The sequence below is a fragment of the Aulonocara sp. 'chitande type north' Nkhata Bay genome, linkage group LG13 (genome assembly GCF_057382095.1).
Source record: "Aulonocara sp. 'chitande type north' Nkhata Bay isolate Kocher_YH1m ecotype deep benthic linkage group LG13, A_spYH_male_GT1.1, whole genome shotgun sequence".
Classification (NCBI taxonomy): Eukaryota; Metazoa; Chordata; class Actinopteri; order Cichliformes; family Cichlidae; genus Aulonocara; species Aulonocara sp. 'chitande type north' Nkhata Bay.
Genome location: NC_141356.1, coordinates 1,869,936 through 1,896,312, shown reverse-complemented (window position 1 = coordinate 1,896,312; position 26,377 = coordinate 1,869,936). Strand labels below are relative to the sequence as shown.

General features: G+C 39.5%; 1 protein-coding gene across 1 annotated transcript in view; it reads right to left on the bottom strand.

Annotated features, from left to right (window-relative positions):
* Positions 1-26,377, bottom strand: part of ttc27 (tetratricopeptide repeat domain 27) — an 84,257-nt gene that overhangs the window by 39,327 nt on the left and 18,553 nt on the right. Inside the window, exons 6-9 of the mRNA XM_086258226.1 lie at positions 24,287-24,445; positions 22,887-23,026; positions 15,457-15,569; positions 7,356-7,422 (exon numbers count right to left, since the gene is read on the bottom strand). Of these exons, the coding sequence (XP_086114352.1) occupies positions 7,356-7,422; positions 15,457-15,569; positions 22,887-23,026; positions 24,287-24,445 (479 nt within the window). The remainder of the gene's footprint in view (positions 1-7,355; positions 7,423-15,456; positions 15,570-22,886; positions 23,027-24,286; positions 24,446-26,377) is intronic.

The following is a 26,377-nucleotide window of genomic DNA, read 5'->3' as shown; positions in this document are numbered from 1 at the left end:
CCATATGCACTACTAAAATAGATAAGACAGGGATTGAATTGTAAACTATAAACTGATCTGTGTTGGTCTGTTTCAAAATAAAGTGGATTATACAATATTTGTTCCTCCAGTATTCAAGTTATTACTGTTACATGTTGTGTATATAAATGTGCACAACTTTAAAGGTTGTCACAGATGGATCTCGCTTCTGATTCTGGGTGTAAGTATTAAACTAGACGATGATCAAAGTGAAGATTAGACATCAGTATATAGTTTGGCAGCTAAACCCAAAAAAGATCTCTTTGCTTTTAGGTTTTTCAGTCTGTGCAAGTATTGTCCCAGTATCATTCCAGTTTAGAATATTCTCCAAAAGCTGCCTTGCACTGAGCTGCAGAAACAAAAGTACAGTCATAATTGAATGCACTGTGAATGCACAGTGTGCTACATAAACAATAATAGGTTCACCTTTTTGACCTTTACAGCATATACTATATTATTCTGGTGGAACCTGAACTTTAGGTCTAATTGCAATCTTATTAATCAAGTAGTATTTTGGTAAGCTTAGTTTTTGTTACCGCATCCCTTCAGATCTTTTGTTTTTATTTTTATTTTCAGTTGGGACTGTATGGGCGGGGATGCACTGCTTACGAGTTTGTTTTGTTATGGTTATACATGGGGAGGGCGGTGGGGGGTGAGGGTTGGGGCCCATATCTTGACTGCAGAAGTATGGAGAGCACCAGAATTAAGCCGCCTTAATTTATTCAAATGCAAGACAATGGAAATGGAAATGAAAAGAGTGTGGATCTGACCTTTTGTACATGGAATGTTAAAGGTGTAAATGAGCCTGTTAAGAGAGGCAAAGTGTTATCACACTTGAAATCTCTTAAAGCGGATATTATCTTTTTACAAGAAACTCATCTGAAAAATGCTGCTCATAATAAACTTGGGTGTAGATGGATTAATCAGGTGTATTACTCAACATTTTCTGCTAAAACCAGAGGGGTAGCTATATTAATTAAGAAAGATACTCCGTTCAGGCACACTTCCACTATAGCTGATAAGAATGGTAGATATGTATTAGTGACCGGGGAGCTGCACACCATTCCAATTATTCTACTGAACATTTATGGACCTAACCATGATGACCCAGAGTTTTATAGAAAGGTTTTCAGCTTAATTCCGGATATACCTAATAATAATTTAATAATTGGAGGTGATTTTGATTTAGTGTTAGACCCATACTTAGATAAATCCCTCTCCAAAAAGAAAAAAACAAAACAAAACACATTGTGTAAAGGTAGCAACTTTATTAAAACATATATGAACAATATGAATATTTGTGATGTGTGGAGAACTTTAAATCCATCAGGTAGAGTATTCTTTCCACTCTTCTGCACATAACGTTTATTCAAGGATTGACTATTTTCTGGTAGATGGAGAAATGCCATTATAAACGATAATGCCGAAATCTCACCTGATATATTATAGGAAACGTTTAAAGCCTATATCAGGGGGTGCATAATATCATATCAGGCCTCACAGAATAAAAATAATAAACTAGAACAGTTAAAATTAGAAGAAAATGATCCACGATTTGGACGCCAATAATGCAAGGGCTCCCTCTTTAGATAAGTACAACACTATTTGTGCACTAAAATATGAACTAAATCAAATACTAACCAGCAGCATTAATAGAGCGTTCACCTTTGTAAGACAGAAGTACTTTGAATTTGGGGACAAGCCACATAAGTTGTTAGCTAGACAGCTAACAACTTATGTAGCTGTCTAGCTAACATAAGTTGTTAGCTAACAGGGCTAGCTAACAACTAGCCCTGTTAGTTAACAGCTAACAACTAACAGAATGATTCACAAAATTAGATCACGCAATGGAAACCTGGTTACATCACATAAAGACATTAATGATAACTTTAGACAGTTTTATGAATCTCTCTATTCCACTGCAGGGCCTAAAGATATGCAGGACTTTTTAGATAAGTGTGACCTCCCTGTGTTAGATCAGGTGGGTCGCAAGATTTTGAATGCCAAGATTACAAAGGAAGAAATTATTAAATCTATTGGTTTATTAAAAAATGGTAAGAGTCCAGGCCCAGATGGGTTAGGGAATGAATTTTACAAACAGTTCAAGATTAAACTTGTTCCATATCTTGATTAATGTTTCAAGTAGGAAACAGTGACAGGAAAACTGAAGAATAAAAAGCTTTAAAAAAAAAAAATGGAGTAATTCAATCAATACTTGAAAATTTATTGTATAATTAATCAGTCTATATTCGAAGCTGCCATCCAAGCTTCTTTTGGACAAGATTTATTTCTCTGTTGGAAAGTGGAAGGACTTTATTATTACATGGTCTGTGATTTTAATCCAGTCCACACTGTGTGAGTATTAATGGTGCTATTCTCTTTTGAGTGCCATTTTTGACTTGTATTTTTTTGGCACTTACTTAGCATTAAAAGTTAGTTACTGAATCAGATGGATGTACAGAGTGAGATTCTAAGAAGACTAAAACTTAATGAAATATGATGATTTCTAAGCAAGACTTAGAAGCTCATGTTCAGCACCATCATAAAATAAGAGCTGCTCTCCATGAACACTAAATATTTCGGTGCATACCTTTCGTCTATATTTGCATAGATTTTAGACATTATAATCTCAACATAAAAAAGCCCACCTGTTAACAGTCAGAGGTACAGTTAGCAGCTATATGCTGTTAATAAAGTCTGTAACACAATAGAAGTACAAAGTAATCCAGAAAAATCTGAACACACCACGCTATCCTTCAAAATTAGTACGTCATTAGTATTTATGAATATAGGAATAAATTAACAAATTTTAAAAAATAAATTAATTGAAACAGAATGCAATGATCTGCAAATCTCGTAAACACATTTTCCCTTACAATAGAAGACCGAAACCATACCAAACATTTGAACTGAGAGAGTTTACCATTATTGGAAAAATACCTTCTTTTTATAAAAGCTTTCCAGCAGCTGCTCTGAAATGTTGTCAGATTCTAGTCTGACGAAAGATTTTACCTGCTCAACAATCCTGGGTCGTCTCACGGCGCTTTTTTATTTCATGATGCCCAAATGGTTTGGTGCAGTTAAGCCAGTTCAGCAGTCAGACTCTTTTACTATGAAGCCATGATGTTGTTATAGATGCTGTGTTTAGCATTGTATTGATTAAATATGCAAGGCCTTCCCCAGATGGGAGCATGTGTTACTTCGAGCTTTGGCCCAGAGAAGAGGGCAGCATTTCTGGATCATGTTCACATCTGGTTTGTTATTTGCATGATAGAGCTTTTGGATGGCACAGACGATACCTTCTGGAAGGGTTCGTGAACACATGCAGTGTCTGCATAGCAGGATGATGTTTTTCTTCCTAATGCAGTGCTGCCTGAGGACCCAAAGATCATGGGCAGCCACTGATTTTTAGATATTCTCATTTATTTATTTTTTTAATACAGACACTCTGAATATCTGATGATCTATCATATATGATGACATAAAAATTTAAAGTCTTCTTTATTATGTTGAATGACATTCTGAAATGAATTCCCAATCTGTAGATACAGGTTCTTCTGCTCATTCATAAATACAGCCTCTCTAAACTGCAAACACGTCAGTGACCTGTTGTCAGTTAACCTACTTACATCTGAACACCTCTCAAACTTAACACATTTTAAACATTTAATATATTTCTAATGCTCTATTATAGAATATATATGTTCTGCAAATTGTTGCCGTTTTAAAAAACATTTTAATTCCCAAATTATTTGGCGTTGCGGTTGTACCGCAACACTGTGGAAATGCACACAAGAGTAACTTTCTTTTTCCTCTTCTTCTGTAGCTGAAATAAGCACAGGGCTCGCCTGTCTGCTGTGCACTGTAGTGGGAAATCAAGCAGCAAGCTTTAGTGAGAACACCTAATTATTAAAACCTATTACAGCCACAAAGTCTTTATCTGTGTGCTGTGGTGATAATCTGCTGTATAATAGCTGGCACAGCTTAGTGGTTTAGCTTTAGATGAGCTGATTAAAGGGAAAGCGGGGAGGGTGTGTTCAGCAGATTTACTGGTAGGTAGATGTCAGAGAGAGACGACTGAAGCTTTTCATCTGAATTCATGTCTCGACTCATCTTTAATCAGAACAAGTTATACAACAGTAACTTTCTACACACTGTATATTTATGACAATGGAAATGCGTGATAAAAGAGATACATGGTTCGAGGTGAGATAAACAAACACTAATGATCTTTGTGGATGCTTAGCAAGTCTTGCTGGAGTCATTAATGCAACAGTAAATTGTCCTAATTATGCAGTTATTCCTCTACCAACATCAATCGTTGAGCAATTAAAAAAAAAATCAAACGATAAAGCATCCAAAGCGTTTGTCATGTCGCTCCTGACGCAAATGGGTGTTTCTTAACAGCAACGAGAAGACAGAGGAAGTTTTGATGGTGACGACTAAATCCACTTATTATATTGATTATTTTCTGTTATGTTTGACTGAATGCTTTGGAGTAACAGAAAAAAAGCTTAGAAAAAATGTTGCATACTTCATAATTACAAGTAGTAAAACCCGTCCAAACTCGATGCTTTTTAGAACCTTAAAGATGCGTACAAACTGAAAGCAGTGTCCTTGTTGCATATCATTACTACATATCATTCACTCCTATTGTGCATAAACAAATACCCACAATGAAATGAAGAGGGGGTCAAAATTACAATACAACAATTTGAGAGACTGATGAAGTCCGATAGGGACAGATTCAATACAGCAGACAGCTGTCGACAAGAAACTGAGACTCTGTTATGAGGAGACAGGTTTGCTTGGGAGCAGGTTATACTTATACTAAATTTATGTATTTATTTTTGTAGGTACTGAGTATGGTGATCAAAACTGAGTTAATGTGAGAGGCATTTAGGACAGTGTGTAATGCTGCAAAGAGTAGACTGGGGCTGAACAAACATCTGGATGTGAGAGGAGACATCAGGCTGTGTCACATGGGAATAAGACCTGTGTGAGTTTTTACTGCAACCCTGAGATGAGGTTCAATTTATTCATTAACTGCAGAATACCATGAACTCTTATTGTGGGCCAGGCTTTCACCTTCTTCAGTTGCAAAGGGAGTCAGGCCAATTTACCCTTCTTCCAGCATAATTCATGTCCTGCAAACGCATCGATCTGCATAAAGATTTCTGTTCGGATGGTAGGGCAGAGCCTTGTCACCTACCGTACACGTGCTTTGGTACAGTTCTCCAAAATTAACAGATTTATTGAATTAAAGCCAGGGCAATAAATAAATCCGTATTGCTACATTTACGGTCTCTTTTTGTTTTTGAAGATCATTGTTTTTCTTAAAAAAATAATAAAAAAAACCTGACATATTTACTATGCAGTGTTCTGATGTACGAGTGGTGCAGAAATAGAGATCAGACAGAGAGATCTGTGAGGAAGCATGTTTGCAGAGATGAAAGGGATATAGATATAATGGTCCTAACTGGAACCTAGACACAAGTCAGATCCTTAAATCCTCTTTGTTGGGTTTCCAGCAGCTGGTAGTTTGCTGAGGTGCATCATCAATCCCTGTGATACTGCTGCCTGAACCCTACACAAGCTGCCAAAGTCTCATAAGCTTCTCTCTAGAATGAATTCAAAGTTTCACTGCAGAGATGAAACAACTCGGTTGATTTTTGTGCAGCTTATTATTAGTGCCTGTAATATTCCCTGTTACACTCAAATCATGGGCGAAAAGCTCCTGTAATAACTGACACATTAGCAGTGCTGAGAGATGTTCTTCTAGTAAGGTGATAGGATTCAGGTATCGACGAAGACAGCCAGACATGTGACAACCATCTAACCAGCCTGCAGATTCCTGGATCTACATGTAGGCTGGGAAGATGCCTGCCCACAGAGCCAGCAGCTGCTTGCAGCAGCATTTCCAGCCAACGCAGATATGCTGCCATCTTATTTTGTATACACAGCTGGCTTCATAATAACTACTGCTCAACTTCAAAGAAAAGTGATGAACAGAGAATAACCACTGGCATAGTACAAATGTACCCACAAATATATTTGTTTCCAATTGGATAGCACCAATAAACATGGACACGCAGACTTGCATATTGCCTTATCTTGTTAGGATTTCAGGTAATGCACCAGGATTAAAAATGTAGGTACAGGACAAAGTAATTAACATTTTTCAAAGAAATACAGAGCAGCTGTTCTGATCTGACTTTGACTGCCACATACTCTTCTTTCTAGTATTTCCAGTTTACTTTCTTTGCAAAACAAAGTCTTACATATCATGAGCTCAAAAAGTTACAACCACTCATATCCTAAGTGTAAATAACAGTGCTGTGTCAATTTACAGCCATAGTGACAAAGACTGAATCATTATATTAGGACCAGTGGTGAGAATGTGACAATGTGTCATTTTAACAATCAAATCTAATGTGTTCCAAGACCTCATGAAAGGAAACAAAAGCGTTATTATCAGGCTTAAGCAAGCCAGAACAACTAGTAGGACACACTGAACTATTCAATAATCCCACCAGTACAGTATTTGTTGCTTCTTTTTGCCAAGTACAAATTTAAAGTGCATCCTAGTGGCTAACCAAATAATTACAGCAAAGCTAAGGTTTGAAGTTTTGAAGACGTGCATGCTCTCCAGAGTGAATTATGGTGACAATATTCATCTCAAATACAGCTTTATTTAAAAAGGGATTTTTAGGTTATTTAATTAAACAATTATGTTGTACTCATGAATATACATTGATTAGCGTGTAATTATATCTTCCAACTAACATCATCATAACGATAAAATCGTAGTAGTGGTCCCACTACAGTTTGTCTGCCACTACAAAAAGTTCCATTAAAGTTTTCAGGAATTGCCTTCATAAAAATTACTGGTTGTTTTTGGGAGTGTCCCTAAAGATTTATGGTTACGTTTCCCTCAACATGAGCTCAGCTTTCTTACTGCTCACCTTTGGGTGAGCCATTTCATCATTTTTGTATTGTGGCTTATGTTTGTATGTCCACTTCAATTTGCTGGTACGACGATATTTTCAGCACTCTGCTGAAAAACTTACATTTAGGATGTTTACCAATCTAACTGCAAGTCTGGTTGTACATATCTTATTTATTGCCTGTATAAGCAAGATGAATGAGGCCCAAATAGTGATTTATACACTGCTGCATTATTTTTCATTTTGTTAATTCTAAGTTTCACTGTTAATCAGAGGAGTGTATGTGTCGGCTGGGTTAAAAAAGGCAAGGCATACTACCAAAGTCATTTCTCTTTAGTATTACAGGGAAAACTTACAATGCTGGTCATAAAAAAGTAAACAATGACTTACAGACGTGAAGGCCAGGAGTTCTTCTTCTGTTAGTTTGTGCACAGGGTTATTCTTCTGGAAGTCAGTGCTGCAGACAAAAATATTTGTGAATAAATAGTGGAAAGATTAATACAAATATCCTATTTAACAAGTAAAACAACTGGTAACTTGAGCTTTAATTAACCAGATCCCCTCGGTGTGTCAGGGAATTTGGGTCGTTGACCCGGTGTTTTCGGCTTTGCCCCCGTTTAGTTTCCCATGCCTATTTCCTGTTTTATTTTTGATAACCTTTTGTTATCAGAGTCCCAGCAGAGAGGCAGAGCACCCCCAGAACCCCAAGTCTCCAAGCTTGCCCCAGACCCACCCTGGGGCAGCTAGGCTACCAGGCCAGTGTCCTACGTCCACCAAAACAGACCCTCCAGGGAGCCGCCAGAAAAACACCATCCAAGAGCCACCAGAGCCCCATCCGGGTCATGAACACAGCCCGAGGTTGAGCCCCCCAAGAAATCTGTCCCTAGAGAATCCCCAGACACCCCAAGCCCGTACCTACCCCCGCATCAACCACAGTAATGAAAGCGGAACACCCCCCCCCCCCCCCATCCCCACTAGGCGATGGAGCCGACTAAAGGAGCCCAGAAGGATTGATCTATAGTGGTGGAAGAGGCTGTATTCAAAACTAATATGATCTATCTGACAGTCTCTATATTGGTTAGAATTAAGATTATTTTAATTTTTCCAGTTCATGAGTACAATCTTATTCATCTCAGTAGTGATGTCATCCAAGTTGACCAACAAGCAAACTAGGGGGGAGGCTGGATTGTTACATTTCGGACCACCGATTTCCAAGATCAAAAATGGTCTTTTACACAACTCTTGAGCCAATGTGGATAACATCAGCCAACCATGCAAGCGCCTGGGAATGATTTATGATTTGTTACAATCAATAAAGGGTAGACCGTTAGAAATTGTTTTAATTATTATATATAAGTCAGCGTGGGAATTAATCAGAATCCACAGTGAGCTTTAAAAGTACTTTTTCTAAGAGGTAAATTTCAGATCTGCCAAGAGCTCAAGAGGGAGAAAAGAGAAACCAGACAAGGTCACATTCCCAGAGTTAAAGGGACCATGGAGAATTCATAACCAGAGTCTCTGCTGTTTAAGCCCTTGGCAAGGAATTAATAAATACTGATTATATCCTGGGATTAGCACTCATTAATACAAAAAGCAGTGACAATAAAGACAAGTTATTAAAATGTTTAAATATACTATACAGGGCTCGCAAAATCGCTAGCCCGACGTCCCGGAGCTAGCGATATCTATATTTTCTCAAGGTTTCTATACTAGGTTGAGTGTCAAATGACTACCTAGCTTAATTTTTGAATAAATGTGGTCTGCTAACACTCTGGAAGACACACACTATACAAGAGACTTGTTCTTAACACTGTTTTGTAGTGGTATCAGGGTGTACAGATCTTCCTTTAATTTAAACAGACCTGCTGCTCATCAATCATCTCCTAGCAATCTCACTGACTGCTCCACTGACCTTCAGTTGGCCCATTCAGTTCCAGCACCAGCAAAGAAAATTAATCACCAGGTTACTGTGAAGATAACTATTTTTATATATTACATTTTAGTCTCTATTTTGTTTATCCCTTTGCCTGGATTAAACCACCAGGACAAACACGTTCACAAATAACAGTCACTCAGCTATAAATTTAGAGAAAACTACAGGTCACAAAAAAAAGAAAGGGTTGGGTAAAAGAAGTGTTGATGAACTCTAAACTTTACATAGAAAAACATACAACTTATTAACTGACTCTGGAAAAATGTTTGTGCAGGTGGTAAATGTACACAGTCACACATTCAGTTTAGTACCCACTGCACTATATTCCAGTGACTGTCATCTAAGACCAGAGCACAGCCCTTAGTACACCACTGATAGACATAATTAAATCTTAAGAATCAGGGAATTCGATCCATTGACGGACCTTTGTTTGGTTTTGATGCTGACCCCATATTGGCTTTTTTCTGGTTTATGTAAGTTAATACTGCTCTGCCTGATAACCAGGCAGAATTCATAGCTATGTAACATAGCAAAACAGTTGGGACGACATCAGCTAACTCATGCAAACTCCTGGGGCTTACTGGCTGAAAAACTGCCTGGGGTGTCACATATTTATGAAATATAAAGGATCATGAGGTTCCCTCACCCCCAGAGCTGACAGGGGGTGAGGGCCAGGTTAGCAAAAGAGAGAAGAAGTGATAAAGAGATAAATAGAAGAAGGAAGAGGAAAAAAGAGAGACTTAAAAACAGTAAAGACGAGTGGGGAGCGTATAGCACAGGTTATCCTCCACCCGCGACAATCATGTCCCACAAGGGCCAAAGTCCAGTGCCAGATAGTCATGGGCTATCTATTAAGGTGTCTTGTTTGGTAACACACTTGCTCAATTTTTTTTTTTTTTCTGCCTGTCCCGTTTGGCTCTTTTGCCATCAGAATTATTGTCTAAAGGCGAAGAAAGATGCCCAACGGATTTACTTTACCAAATTGACCATCCCAGCCTTGCCGTAATGGTCCATTTGATTCACCTTTTATTGTTTATTTTATTTTCACTTGCTGAATACGGGACAGACTTGACTGGGGGAAAGAAGGGGAGAAAGAAAGAGGGAAAGAGAAACAGCTGAGAAGAGGGACGGGGGAGAAGGGCAAAAGACAAAAACCAACAGAATGAGCAGAAGAAAAAAAAAAAAAAAAAGAAATAAAAAATACAAATATCAATCACCTGGGTCACCTGCTGAGAAAGAAAAAAGAAAACAAGCAGAAGAGAACAAGAGTAATAGAATAAACAACATCACAATGGTATATGGGAATATGACAGTAAATACTAAATATTAAAGATTATTGTGCAGCACATAAGATGAACAGAACACAGTGTGCTTTGAGGTAGGAGCCAAAAGGGTGTAGTTTGTGGGTGTGATCACCCGTGTGTACACCTGTGAGCATGGACGCGCTTGTTATTTTAAAAGGTTCCTTCATGTAATGATCTGCTAGAGGGTGTGGGGGGGGCCACAGCCCCGTCCTCCAGGGCATGAAGCAGGTATGGAGGAGATCAAAACTCCAGACATCCAGAGGCCCCCAGAACACAAGAGACCAAGGAAGACCAACAGAGGGGCAGCCGCGCCACTGTCCCAGAAAGAGCTGAGGAGAGTCCCAGATGAGGGCTCACTCAGCAGCCACGGAGCAGAAGCCAGGGGGGGTTGCAGTGACGCGCCCGTGAGCTCCGCCGGCAGCCAGCCGTGCCTGAGTGACCGAGCCCCAGGCCGAGAGGCCGGGGGCACCCCACCTCCGAAGTGGCCCGAGTGAGCCCCAGGCTCCAGGCCCCGATAAGCGGCCGCCAAGGAGTGAGCCGGTGTGTACCCGAACGCCCACCCCCAGACACAAAGAACCACCAACGCACCGATGTCTGAGGGAGTCCGCCACTGGCAGGGGAAGTGGTGGTGGGGGGAGATAGGCCTCCAAACCTTGGAGGGCCTGAGATGTCCCCAGAGAGGTGGCGTCTGATACCCAACCTGACATATAGACACAGACATACAGGCACACACAGATACAAACATCCATTCCCACCCTCATGCTCTCATATGCACTTACTCCACACTCAACCAACGTGGAGACAGACATAGAGAGACACTGTACTAGGGCTGCTCAATTAATCGAATTTTAATCACGATTACGATCTGGGCTTTCAACGATCATTAAAAATGACTGAGCCGATTATTAGCCCCTCCCTCATTTATCCGCGACACCTAAAGGCCGGTCCGTGAAAATATTGTCGGGCATAAACCGGTCCGTGGCACAAAAAAGGTTGGAGACCGCTGATTAAGAGGACCCGAGGGAAGCCCGGAAAGCTAAGCAGAAGTTATTTGGAGAGAAGAGTGACTGCCGTTGGTTGAAAAGAGAGGTAAAAAAAAAAAAACTTCAGTGGTGTTGCACACTATTTTATATTATTTTTTAAAGTCATTATTCAATACATTGTTATTGTTAACCCTTTAAAGCCAGTCAGAGCGGCACGCTCCGTTTTGCGTAACTATTTTTAAATCCCTGTAGAACCTGAACCGCGTAAGCTAGCGCAATAATTTTTTTTGCATATGAAACCTGAGGAGTTGTACTTACATCTGATGCCATCAGCTTGTCCTCGGTCACGGTTTCCTTCCATAAAAAGCGCTTGCAGGAACAAAAACATAATATTCCAGAAACACGCTTTGCCGATCCGATCAGCTGTTCGTAACACTTCCCACAGTGAAACAGACGTCAGCGCGAACTGTCGCATGTCCGCCATTTCCTGGCCGAAACCGGAAGTGACGTCATTTTCGCGGAAAATGTATTTTTTTTTTACTTGTACGCCTTAAAAACCTATACTGGTCATGTTTGACTTTTCTGAATAGTTTCTGGGATGCTTAGAACTCGAATTGCACTGCTGGAAATAGTTTATTTTGATGCACCTGCTGTTTTCTTTGCAAATTTGCATCATAGGATTGTTTTTTTGTTTTTCCTGCAGTATATAAAAATTGGTGTATCTCCAAAATAAAACTATGAAGACACTCAAAATAAATTTCCTGTTGTTGTAAACTATTTTTTGCAACTTTTTTGTATTTAAAGTTTTGAGGGATAAACCTCTTAAATTTCTCCAAGTAGAAATATATGTAAAAAACAAAAACGATTTTCAATTTTTTTGTAGTTTATTGCACTTTTTTGCAATTAATGTAGTTACTATGGACTTAATGCATACATATTATTAAAATATGGGCTATAACAGTTGCATAGCAACTTGAAATGCTCCCACAAACGGCACTACAACATGTAAAACCGTTTCTTCGCCCGCTTTGAGACGACCAAGCCCTCAGCTGCCACACCACTTCCACCCGCCCCCAGCACTGGCACACTAACACTTAGGGAGCACCAAGTGAGGTGTGTTCTAAGGTCAGTGAATCCCAGGAAGGCGGCAGGTCCTGATGGAATACATGGAAAGGTTCTCAGAGCATGTGCTGACGAACTGACCGGAGTCTTCACTAAAATCTTCAACCTTTCCTTGTCATCAAACACCGTCCCGCCCTGCCTCAAAACCTCCACCATCATCCCCATCGCCAAGAAGAAAGCTGTGGCCAGCCCAAATGACTACAGGCCTGTTGCACTTACGCCTGTAGTGATGAAGTGCTTTGAGAGACTGGTCTGTCAGCACATCAGGGCCGGTCTGCCTCCCACTCTGGACCCCCACCAATTTGCCTACAGGAAAAATCGTTCCACCGAGGACGCTATCACCATAGCGCTCCACACTGCGCTGAGTCACCTGGAGCACCGAGGAAGCTATGTGAGAATGCTCTTTCTGGACTTCAGCTCAGCATTCAATCATATCATCCCGGAGATCCTGGTCCAGAAACTGTCTCACCTGGGACTCTCCACCCCCATCTGCCTCTGGATCAAGGACTTCCTGACAAATAGACCACAGTCTGTCAGACTCGGCCCCCACCGGTCCAGCACCATCACACTCAGCACCGGGTCTCCACAAGGATGTGTTTTGAGTCCCCTCCTGTTTACGCTCTACACATCCGACTGCTCCCCTACCCATCTCTCAAACACCATCATAAAGTTCGCGGATGACACCACAGTGGTTGGACTCATCTCAAGGGGGGAGGAGTCGGACTACAGAGATGAGGTCAACAGACTGACTGAGTGGTGTTCAGTTAACAACCTCCAACTGAACACCACGAAAACTAAAGAACTTATCTTGGACTTCAGGAAGGGCAGAGCAGACCCGGCCCCACTTTACATTCACGGGAGCTGTGTGGAGAGGGTACACTCCATGAGGTTTCTGGGCGTGCAGATCTCTGATGACCTCTCCTGGACTGCAAATACCACGGCGGTGGTTAAAAAGGCCCAGCAGCGTCTCCACTTTCTGAGAGTGCTCAGGAGGAACAACCTGGAGGAGAGGCTGCTGGTGACATTTTACAGAGCCACCATAGAGAGCATCCTAACGTACGGCATAACAACATGGTATGCAGGGTGCTCAGCTGCAGACAGGAAAGTACTGCAGAGGGTCATCAACACAGCCCAGAAGATCACTGGCTGCTCTCTGCCCAGCCTGGAGGTCACTGCAAACTCTCGGTACCTCAGCAGAGCTGGCAATATCATCAAGGACTACTCTCACCCCAGCAACCAACTGTTTGAACTATTACCGTCAGGCCGACGGTACAGGTCACATAAAACCAGGACAAACAGATTCAGGGATAGCTTCTTTCCCAGAGCTATCACCGTAGTGAATAAGCACAAAAACAATTGAACCTATTCCATACCGTCACTGTCATTATATTATGCTGCTATTCATACTGTCATTATATTAATGCTGCTATCCTGTATATATTGTACATACTATTGTTTGAGTACTTACGATTGTTTTTTTTTGTACTTTTTATATTTTACATTTATATTTATTATTGAAACTTGCACCAAGGGAGTGGCACTCCAATTTCGTTGTACTCTGTACAATGACAATAAAGGCTATTCTATTCTATTCTATTCTAAAAAAAATAATATAAGCTCTGGCGGACTTGGTTCTATGGTGGGTCTTAAAGGGTTAAATAAATATCGTCAAATAATCGCGATCTCAATTTCAGTGAAAATAATCGTGATTATCATTTTTGCCATAATCGAGCAGCCCTACGCTGTACACACTATCACACTCCCCAAGCGTACTCTACGAACCGGGTCTAGGTACCCTTGCCCCTGGAGGGGGGAACTGCACCCAGACCCAGGTGGTGTTTCCCTTTTCCCTGCGGTGGGGGGGCAGACCGCCCCAACTCCGCAGCAGCAGGGAGGCCCCACACTCCAGACCGCAGTCGGACGGCCAACCTATCCTCCTAGCCCCCCCGCTCCAGCAGGTCGCAGAGAATGGGGGTGGGAGAAGACTCCAAACCTCCCTCCACCCGCTCATATGTAGTGTTGATGCATGTGTGTTCTACGGTGCATTTAAAACCCAGGAGGGCATGGAGCTACCTGCCAGAGAGCAGCAGGTAAGCGCATGGTCCCTCCTGCTAACCCTCAATGTCTAAGTGTATTTAAAATTGAGAGGTGGGCAACGACGCCAGGGGTGAGGTTGTACACCCTGATGGTAATTTGGAGTCCATGTAGCGTGCCCACCCCCAAGATCCTATATGTATGTGTAATGAGAGTGTGAGTAATGTGAATGTCTAAGTTGTGGGATAAAATTGAGGCAGACAGAAGGGGACGGGGGACGGGGGACGGGGGACGGGGGGGGGGGGGGGTAGCCTCCTCCTCTTATTTGGAGAGGAGAGGATAATGGCTGCTGAAGAAAGAATGCCGCTGGTTGAAAAGAGAGGTAAAAGAGCTTCAGTGGTGTGGAAACATTATGGGTTCGCGGAGTCAGACGTGGATCAAGACAGTGTGTAAACTTTGCTACGGTGTCGTAGCTGCACCACAGAGCCGGTGCTCACACGGTAAATCGACATACCTCAATGTCAGTTTGATGCAATTGTACACTGTGTGGCTACACAGCTTGCCTTGATGTTTGGTTATTTGTATGCATAAATATTATGGAGTATTTTGAAGTTCACTAAACACAGATGTTTACATTTTTCATTTATTTTTTATATTGCAAACATTTGCACTGTTATCAGTATTTGCACACTATTTTATATTATTTTTTGACCATCTTTTAAGCCATTATTCAACACATTGTTATTGTTAAATAAATATCGTCAAATAATCGAGATCTGAATTTCAGTGAAAATAATCGTGATTATCATTTTTGCCATAATCGAGCAGCCCTAGAATATGGCATATATTCATGCAGGGGCAAACTGAACTGAGGGGATCATTAGATCTAAATAGATGTGCAGGATGGTGAGAAATTATTTCAGTCTTCAGGCCTGAGACACAATTTCTTCTGACATCCAACAGATGAACTATTAACCCAATGTTCCTTATGAGGCTACCGTCGTCGTTATGTATTACAATATACCTGCACTCTTAGTGGTTTTCCCACTGTTTTAAACAATTCTAACTGCAATTTTACGCACAGCTACAGTTCAGCTCTGAGGCAGCAGACTTACCAGATACCCAGGATGACGGCCTGTTCTTCAGCAGTTAGGTCAGGCAAGTGGTACTGATCTGGCTCTGCTAAATTGATTTTATCCAGTAGTGTGTCATCCCCCAGACTATAGTCCTGTAGGCAAAGAAACACAATGTGTACAATCAGCAGCCATAAACCACTGAATATGAAGACTATAAGGTTCTGCCAAGCGACTAAGCATACATTTTTGAATGTAGCATTACTTTTCAGAAATTGCTTGGAGCTACAATGTTAAGAAGGGTAAGGGTTTTAAATTTGAAGACTGTCTCAAACATGCTGCTACTTGGGGCCATCACTTCAATATGGATATTAGCAAGAAAATAACTCGTTTTACTGAGCATTCAAAGATAAGCTAAACAATCAAGATTTCAGTTAACTGCTGGTAACTAGTGATTCTGTTAATATGGTCACATAGATTGGAGGTAGAGGTAGGTTGCCACACAGTGGCTGCAAATTAGGACTTCCATATTTTAGGCCTCAATTTTCTCAGGTTTCTGTGCCAAACTGAGGTCTGTTGTGGTAAAGACAGCTGAGTATGAAGTCAAGGCTGATTTACTGCCCAAGCCACATGCAGTGGATTATGACTGAAAGAGTGTCTGGAATTCCTCTAAAGACGATAAGGTGATATGTCATTCAGGAACGACCCATAGTATCTCTGCATCAAGAGAAATGTTCTCTTGCACCTCACCTATTCTTAAAGAGCTTTAGAATATAAGGTATATTAAACCATACATTAATGCAGTGCTTTAACGTATAAACTTTATGCATTTCTGATCAACCTCATTGCTAAAAGAAAATCACCAAACAACCAATACGCCATCTTTTTGCCCAGAGAGGGTGTGCTTTACTCAAATGGACTAGCAGTTCTCACTGGACCAATCAAATCAAATCAAAATTTATTTATATAGCACATATTAAAACAACAGTGTTGACCAATAACTGGAATGAAATACCAACCATACAACTATAAGCCTATTGCATGTAACAGCTTGGATCTTTGAAAGATCTTAGAAATGAATTGATTTAAAAGACCTGTTTAACTGCGGAATATATTTAAAAAGAGATGCTGTTTGATGGCTAAGAGGGTAATGTTCAGAGGTGATTAGTACTGGTTTAATAATATTTAGCTTGGTATTCCCCAGAAACAAAACAAAACTTCTAAGGTGCAAGTTCCACTTCCAAAGCTTTCAAAGCTGAATTTGAGTTTGTTACACTGCTGATTGCACAGTCACATTTGATTAAACCATGTCAGATGTCACTCACACTCACAAGTATCAGAAATAAAGGCACAAAAATCAGTATATGTAATTCTGCCTTTTTTTTCTAAAGATGTTTTTGGTAATTGAGGTGCTTCATTAAGACAGACTGCCTTGCACCTACCAACCAACAAGCTAATGGGTAGGCCTATATGGATAGATTATTCAGACATAACACACATAACATCTTTAACCTTCACCTACACGTGTACACACTCAGTTTGAATTTTTAGAGTCCTGCATAAGAACACCATGCAGTCAGGATGAGCTAAGGCTCAAACTACTTTACCAATTATGAGCTATTCAAAAATTCTGGACTTAATGATCAGTAACTGTCAGTGACAGGCAAGTGCATTCCTCTGGTCTGAGCAAACTCAATCAAATCCTCTGTTGTGATAATGTGGTTTGGCATCAGCAAAAAAACAGAAGCCCTGGATCTGACTTCTAAGTCCACTCAGACCCACAGCAACAGAAATGGCCCCGTTTCCCGGTTGGCACTAGGTTTGATTGGCCAGTGATAAACAGTCCCTACTCCTTGCCTCTCTACTTTCCTTCTATCCACTTGAGATGGGGAGACTGTGTGCTCTAGTTAATGACAGCTTTGATTGAGCCAATTTACTCCCCTCCACCAGTAATGAGGGTATTAGTGGTTTGAACATAGCACAAGGAACTGGACCTGAGCCATGGCTACAAGACTAAGAGCTCTATGGGCGCACTACAGGTAAGGCTCGAAAGATTTCAGAAAATGTATGTAAGCTAGAACCAGTGTCTCATTCCTAAATTCTTTAGCACCGACTACCAGTATCTTGGAATGTACATGGACTGAACTACATAGCTAATAAGGTTTTTGTTAGCATGATATTAAAAAAAAAGAAAAAAAGAAAACACAACAAAATGTCCCTGACAGCTTTCAGTGAAATGTTAGCCCCTAGATCAAGGAAAAGTTCCACCTTTGTAATTGTGTTTTGCCACTGCTACGGTTAAATGTTAGATTAGCTTGAAATATGTGATTAGCTGGAAACAAAAACACTTAGTAAGTGAAATATTTGGGAAACTGATGGGGAAAAAAGAACTATTGCAATTATTACAAATCAGAAACAGAGTTTTTTGGCTTGGCTACTTCTGAATGGCAGATGACTAACTGGGGAATTATGCTTCAATAGGAACTGCAAACCACTCTGAAACCTAATCCTCCCCCCCCCCCCAGAAGAGTGAATGCACATCTGGTTGATGCAGTCTGCAACTATTGCTATTAGCCTGCTGAGTACCATTGATTCCTCCTGTGAATTTCCAGCAAATATTTTGGAAAAGATTTTGAATTTATTAGATCAGATCAATAAAAAAGAAAATATGAATCATTGTCCATCAAGGGGGACAAATCAGGTCTTACACCTGATTTAGACCTCTGTGGTCTAAATCTGGCTTAATATCGGTTTAGGTCACAGGTTATAGTAAGTAGTTTAAGAGGGGTGTGGTTCCAATGTCACCATAGCATAGATTTACAGATGAAGGATAAATCCCCAGTGAGAAAGCTAGAGAGACGGTTCTGTCCATTGTGACTTTTTCTAGGTCTTAACAAGCTAGACAACGTATATAATCTCTTACCATGTTCTTGATCTGATTAACAATCTCATACCAGTTACACATGATAGGAAAAACCACCAGAGGCAGACACTTTATCAGATACCAGACAGACAGAGTGGCTCCTTTTAATGCAAAGGAAGTTGTAGCATGAATCCTGAATATCTAAGCTTTTTATCCTAAGTCGAAGGCTCAGCCTAGCCACCCTGTGCTCCAAAACAATGTTAACATGGACAATAAAACTCTAGCAAAAAAAAAAGTGGAGGGTTTTGGTGTCACTTTTAGATTAGAAAAGGGGTTTTCATTTCCTTATCCAATTATACAGACTAGATGCCTGAATCTCTGGATACTAAGCAGGATTACTATCACAACAACAACACATTTCCAGCAGGGTACAACCACCCTGCCTCACATTTGTACAATCCACTTTACATCCAGTTCACAAGAGGACACGGATCTGCTTAACATGTAACAAATCAAGACCATCACTGTGAATAAAATGTGTTACAGTGATTGTTTTCGCTTGATTAACTTGCTTTTAATGTTAATGTTTTAAGTCAAATTCCTGTCTGAAAATGAAATGAATCACCCAGCCCGAGCTCACTGCCAGACTACACAGCATCCAGCAGTGTGAGGTAAATAAACCACCTCCATGTAAGCACACAATGCTGGCAAAAAGAACAAAAGGAGTCAGCCAGAGAGAGTGATTGACTGTGTAGGGACCTAAAACCAAACCTGCGTAGCGTAAGGATGAATGGGAGACTTACCAGGTATGATGGAGGGAAATTAGACAGTCATTGTGCAGTGTGTGTGGGAGATCGTTTAAATCTCTGTGCTTTACAGACCATTTAAAAGCAAGTTTCTCTCTGCCTGGAGAGCATAATGAAACATTTAGACAGTAACCATTCTTCTCTTTTCTGCTTGTTGGTGTTTTTGTGCGAGAGTGTGTGTGTCAGCACACTGTGGTGGGCATCTGACCAGTACTTCATCATGAAGTGGCTGACACATTTGAGCACTAGAGATCTGACTGTGCAACTTTGGGAAACACCAGAGAGGGAATTTAGGGAAGCAAAGTGATATTTTAGTTTTCATAGACACCAGGAAAATAGGTTGTCACACACCAAGATCTCTTTCGTACACACAAACTAAACTTAATATAAATGTAAAGAGGACCGAACTAAGGAGGACAATCTGATTTTGGCAGAGTGGATAGCAAAGGATTGTTTTGTCAGCCGATTTACGCAAAAAGTCAGACAAATCTATACCAGAGGTATGAAAACCACATGAGAGGTAGCTCTTAGAAGCGGTTACCTTTTAAAGTCAAGTTTAATCTAGAACTAGACCCAGGATGTTTGAGTAATTGTACAAATACATATCAAATAGAAACAAGGATAATTGACATTCTTCTGACATTCTCAAAAAAACCCAGCAAAAATCAATCTGGATCATAATTAGGGCTGAACGATATATCGCATTTGCGATAATATCGCGACATGATCAAGTGCAATTTTCTAACCGCAAAGGCTGCGATTATACTCTGGACATGTCCAAATTCATGGGCTGCATCCTCCTGAGGCCGCATTTGTAGACCGATTACGTCACAGCAACGCGCCGAAGGCTGTCCAAATTACTACCATATCCCAGAATTCATAGCGCGGCCCAGCCAAACTCCAGTTTCCAGCAATGGCGGCCGCTACTAAGTTATAAAATTACTCATACTAATCTTTCTGGGTCACAAAATAAACTTTTAACATATTTTCAGGCGAGAAAGTAGTTGTGTAAACATCAAATATCTGCTCGGTTTATCAAGATATCCCATATTTGCAAAAGTGCTTCGACGTTTTCAGAGGCGTCTGCTACCCACCAGCTCGACAGCTAGCCGGGAGCTCGAGGGTTACTGATGCGGCCGAGAGCGGCACAACTCCCGGCACATCATTTTCAGATCACCGCGGAGTTTCGCTGCTCGGGTTAAACGTAATATATAAGTCACTTAGACAACCTAAAAATGTTATTGTTGGGCTTTTTTCAGTGTTTTGTTTGTTCGTGAGTAAATCGGTTTGGCTGAGATTAAAGTTATTAGATTAGATAAAATAAAACTTTATTAATCCCCCGGGTGGGTTCCTCCTTGGTTTTCACACAGCTGACTAAACGTCAAACAGAAAACTTATTAAACAGAAGTATGAGACAGTCGAGAATTTACACCAGTGTCTGGTTATATTTTAGATAGCAAGAAGCAGACGGCCGAGTTTATTAAACTCCACCGAGACAGCGGTGACGCTAATCAGAACTAGACCGTCCAATTTCACGCCTTTAAATTTTAAAGGCGTGTTTGTGTGTGTGTTTATACAATTGCTATTATGTTTGCACTTTATGTGTAATGTTACTGACTGCAGAGATCAGTAAGATGTGTGTATTTTTTATTTATTAGGTTTTATTTATTTAATATTATTTTTTAATTGAATGACTGTCTAGTAGTTCACAGATGTCGAAAAACTGAGTGTGGTAAAGCCACTGATTTTTTTTATGTATATTTCTGCAATCTGCACATTGTACTGACTTTCATTTTAATGTTTACACCAGGGTTCCTTGTCAGCACTTTATGCTCAGATGTTTGTAAGCTAAAAATAAACTATTGTGTATGTTCAAATATACTGTTGTGATTGAAGAAGTTAAATAAAAATGTCAGTCATCAATTCATGCATCACCTCATGTCATCATAACAGAGGTCTGTCTTCCAGGAAAGAACAGTTTAAAATTAATGTAATATAGTATTGGCCATACTATATGATGTATTGCTTGTCTTTGTTTAATAATACAGAAGACAAAGACCTTAAAAAATAATCGCATATCGCATCGCAATCGCAATATTGGGGCAAAAAAATCGCAATTAGATTATTTTCCATAATCGTTCAGCCCTAATCATAATATCTTTGCTCTTGTTTAGTTTATTAACAGTTGTTGTAAAAAAGGTTTTATATGAGGATATCAGCATGCAGTTCCTGTCAAATGTGGCCAAAATAAAGACAGAAAAAAAAGTCTGGGCTTTTACAGGTTCTCCTCTCTATAAATAAAAGTTCTTAACCATTTACAAAAACTTGGGTCACAGCAAAACCAATACAGTTTTAAAACAAGGTTAAATTTTATATTCACCTCAAGAAAAAAAAGAAATAATAAGAACAGTGTGGACGGACACCATGAAGGAAACAGTGGGTGGTACATTGGTTCAGATGTTCAACTCAGATGATGATAGCTCCCACTTCAAACTCTAAACTATTCATGTGAGGTTAAAAAGAAAGTAGTTGAAGCACTCTGAGTGATCAGTAAGACTAGAAAAAAAGTGCTAAATAAATGTGAGTTCATTACATTATACAATGTGTCATGGTACATTTTAGAGCATTTCTAAGACAATGTTCATTGGGCACTAATATTAACTTTTCCTAAAATTTTAGAAGAACAGTGTGCAAAAACAAACAAAACCCGTCATTGTGACACAAATGCATAGTGGTGGGAACTCCACGTATCAACATCATGGTTTAAGGTTGCTTTGCTACTTCAGGTTCTGGTTACCTACCAAACAATCAGATTCATAAGCCACTGTCAGTTATCATTCACTTGGTTAAGTAGGCAACCTATATGCCAAAAGACTACAGGGACCGGGTTTGATGCAGCCTAAACCATGCCTCTCTATAAAGACTTACGTATGCATGACTATGTGCATGTATGTCAATAATCAAAAATATTATGACAACACCTGCCTGATATGCTGTTGGTCTTGCACATGCAAAGTATTAGAGGTAGAATATGAATTTTAACTGCACTCCAGCATAAAAATTTTCATTTCTTTTCCCATTTCAGGAGAAAGATTGAGTTAAAGGCCTATATATTGAGAACTTGTAACTTGTAACAGAGAACTAACAGGGTCAACAGTATCAACAGGTTTCACAGGGTATTATAAAAGGTCCAGAAGTAGACACCCCCCTCTGCTGATGACGGTGGGTATTAAAAAGCATTTGCACCTCTGTAAATTTTGGCTAGCAGAAAAGGTTAAATGGGCAGACTGTTGCCAAGTCAACGAGACAGCTTCCATAAGCTATCCATTTTTAGAGGAGTCAAGGTTAGACTCTTGTCTGTTTATAGTATGGCCCCTGCCATTAAAGATTTTCTCCTAGTAAACTCAAACATACCCATTTTAAGTCACACATCAAACTTCAAATACTTATGCAATCACAAAACTGAATAAGAGAGACAGTTCAAGTACAAATGGTCTTAGAGTGTATAAAGGCAAAATAAAAAGGTTAATTCAAGTTAACCAAGAATATAAATACCAACAATAAACACATAGGTTTCATGGAATCTCTCTCAGTTTTGAAAGGTAAATTGTGAGTGTGTGGACATTAGCTTAAAGGTGGAAAAGACGATGTGTTATCAATGTGTGTGTAAGTGGGCTTAAGGGACATGTTGCAAGTTACCGAACTTTAAATAAATGTGTCTGAAACATAGAAGATAGAGGCTCAACAGTCAGTCAGCCGAACAACCAAAGTGCGCTGGGAAGAAGACAAACAGACGCTCATACCTTGGGAAGACTAGCCTGAGGTGTAGGGGTGGGAGTTTCCTCATCATTGATCTGACAAGGCTGGTCCTGCTTTCTTTTGACTTCAAGGATGAGCTGAGCCAAGTAGTTCTGCTGGAACCGGGTACGTTTGCCAAGGGCACCTACAGATGAAATCAGCTTAAAAGGTTTAGATATACTATGGTTAAATTTGGACATTTTATTCAGCATCACCACTGGTAACTACATTTGCATTATTCAACAAATAATGCAATAATGCAACATGTTGTCAGTCCAGCTTAGAATGTTGGACAACTATTGCTCTGTCCATACTTCAACACACCCAAATCTGAAATCAAGGATATCAAGGATTTATGAGGTTATGCTGAATATAAAGTTAGCAAAAAGCTAGCTAGCTACAGCAGCTGACATCTAAAGATCTCTTGAATATCTCTGAATATCAATTTCTTACAAAAAAAAAAAAAAAAAAAAAAAAAAAAAAAAAAAAAAAAAAATCACACATCAACTCTATAACTTTTGAAATGAAAGTTGATTGAATGATTGAAAAATGCCGGTGAGAAAGATAATAGTTATGTTCGTTTATATAAAAAGATCTTACTAGTGTAGACACTGCAGCAAAAATAACATATCTGAGAAGTTTAATTTATGGGCTAAATTGTTCTTAATAAAAGATAAAGGTAAAAGGGGTGGCTGTAGCTCAGGTGGCAGAGCAGGTCACCTACTAATCAGAAGGTTGGTGGTGCTCCAGTCTGCATGCCAAATATCCTTGGGCAAGATACTAACCCCGTGTGTGAACACATGTGAACCCCATGTTAGTGCTACTTACATAGAAAGAACATAGAAAAAAAAAAAGCGCTGTGTGGATGAGCGCTTTGAGTGCTCAGAGTAGAAAAGCGCTATAAAAGAACCAGCCCATTTACCAAAACGGGAACTAAAATATAAAAATACAGCATAAGTATTTAAAAACTTATTTTTTCCAATAAAAAGCTGCACGGGTGTAAAATGATAACTGGACAGTACTTCATAGAGTCCTATAATACAGCGCTGCAGCACACTGGAAAGATGAGCCACAGCCAGGGCACAAGGTTAATGTTACTTTATCACTTAAGAAGCTAATAGTTTATACTTTATCCTGTTTGTAGAATTCGAGAAATAACGAGTCACTGACTAAAACTAAAGCTCCTTCCTAAACAATAAGATCTCCAAGAGTTCAACATAGGCTAAACTACTGGAGACCTAATTCTGCAGCTCTAGTAGCTTTGGGTTTGCTAATAATAATTTGTTAAACTGTCAAATTGTGTTTCATGTAGAACTCCCTTTTGTCAACTCTCCCTGATTATACAGGCCTCCTATGGTTCTCTGTCAATTCAGCATTCTTTTCTCCAGGTGTGTACTTCAGTTACCAGTCATGTTGATGGTGAGCCCCGAAAGCTCCCGAGCCTTCTCGATGTGTTCCTTGGCACGCTGGTACTCATAGTAGGTGAGACTAGTGTAGACGCACTCGAGGTGGAATTGAATAGCCAGGTTTCTGTGTTGTGATAACACAGACTGGCATTTGAGCACTGTAAAAGGAAAGGGAAGAACATTCCAGTGAGGATGAACATGAAACACAGATTAGCCATCTTACATTGTGATTTTGCAGTTAAAATGTTCAGAGATTGTCAAAGTAGCTGAGAAAAACACCAGGGGTCCAGTTTCTTTTCTATGCATGAACCAAATATATCTATGCTCCTTACAACCCTGCTCGAAGAACTCAGGCCCTGAAATGAGACATTAAAAAGACACACTGAGCATGGAGTCGATGGGAATGGACAGAGGAAAGCGCAGTCTCATTCCCTCATTCTTTTATTTTGACAGCGAATGCGCACCTGCGGACCACTTATGTGCAGCCCTGCTTATATTTATGCCTGGCCAACATTCTTATCATTTAAGGTACCCCACCTTTCCAAATAGACAAGACTAACATTAACAAATCAAATATAACCCTCGATAAATATATTTGTAGTGCATTCTTTTGAAGACTGCAAATGAATTGCATTTTTTATTTTTAAACACATATCAACATCATTCGACAATTAAACCTCAACAACAGAAGTACACCTTTGTTTAATCTCTTTATTTGCTTTTGTTACAGTAAAATGACAAAAATCTCTAATTATTGAGAAAACCTTTGAACACAGTTTGGGAGTAACTTGTTTTTTGCTTAAACATCATTTTCATTACTTTAAAAACACCAAATCGTTCACTTTCATTATGTGTGACCTTAGAAACATTGCCTCAGTGTGATCATAACCAGTCTTATTAATGACTCGGATTACTCTTTTTTTTTTTTTGTAATATAAGTATTGAATTTATTATTGTTTTAAAAGCCGACTCCCACAACTCCACACAAGAAAAAAATACAAGTGAACAGGAAATTATATGTAAAGCTCTAATAGATGCTTAGTGTTATAAAGAACACATAATAACTTTGACATTTTCCCTATAATATAATGAAAATGTTGTTCATAGGATTTTACATCACTGACTGTTTTAATTTTGGTATTAAAAACCTTTAATTCAATATTTTCTTTACATCCTTTTTTGGTCACAAAAAGCATGAATTGAGTTTTCTTAAGGGACAATCTGTTGATATCAAACCACATGTTAAGAATGTCATACTCACGTTCTTTTGCACACAAAATATCCTTTAAATCTTTAAATCATCTGCAAAAATAACAAATTTAAACAATTTACTCATTTTAGTAAATTGTTTATATCATTAATGTAAAGTCTAAAGAGTTTTAGACCGATCACTGATCATAGAGGTAACCCCACATTGAACCTTTCTAAATTCAAACAGTTTTGTTAATTTGCACACACTGTTGTCTATTTTTCAAATGAGCTTTAACCAGGAACAGGCTATTCCTCTTATTCCACATCTCTCTAATTTCCTTAATAACTGACAATAATCTACTGTATCAAACACTTTCTGTAGGCCAAGATAAATACCGACATCATTTGCAATGGCTTCTGTTAAAAAAAAAAACAAAATTTGGAAGTTTACTAACAGAAGCAATGCAAAGCAAAGCCAACCATATCAGCTGGCTAGCAGGATCATTTGTAACAGGTGTTACTGCGCTGTCGTATTGGCTATTTGCACGTTAACTAAAGCGAGCACATCGTGTTAACAGTTATATACTACAGTTTGATTCACAGAAGCAAATAAACATGCAGCGTTCATACTGATTTGCTTACTTATATGGTAAATCTCTGCAAAACATACACATCACAAATGTTTCTAGCTTCATGGGACTTCTTTTAACATTTTTGGTACAAACTGTGAGCCATCAAAGTACTGGGTGCCTAAAGCTGCCGATTTTGTTCTTTCCAAGTGACAATAACCTCAACCTTTCATATTAAAATAGACTTATATGTAAAATATGTCTCACACACACCCTTTGTAGATATTTATAGGTGTGTTTTTTTCCATTCTAACCCAACAACTACTCTGA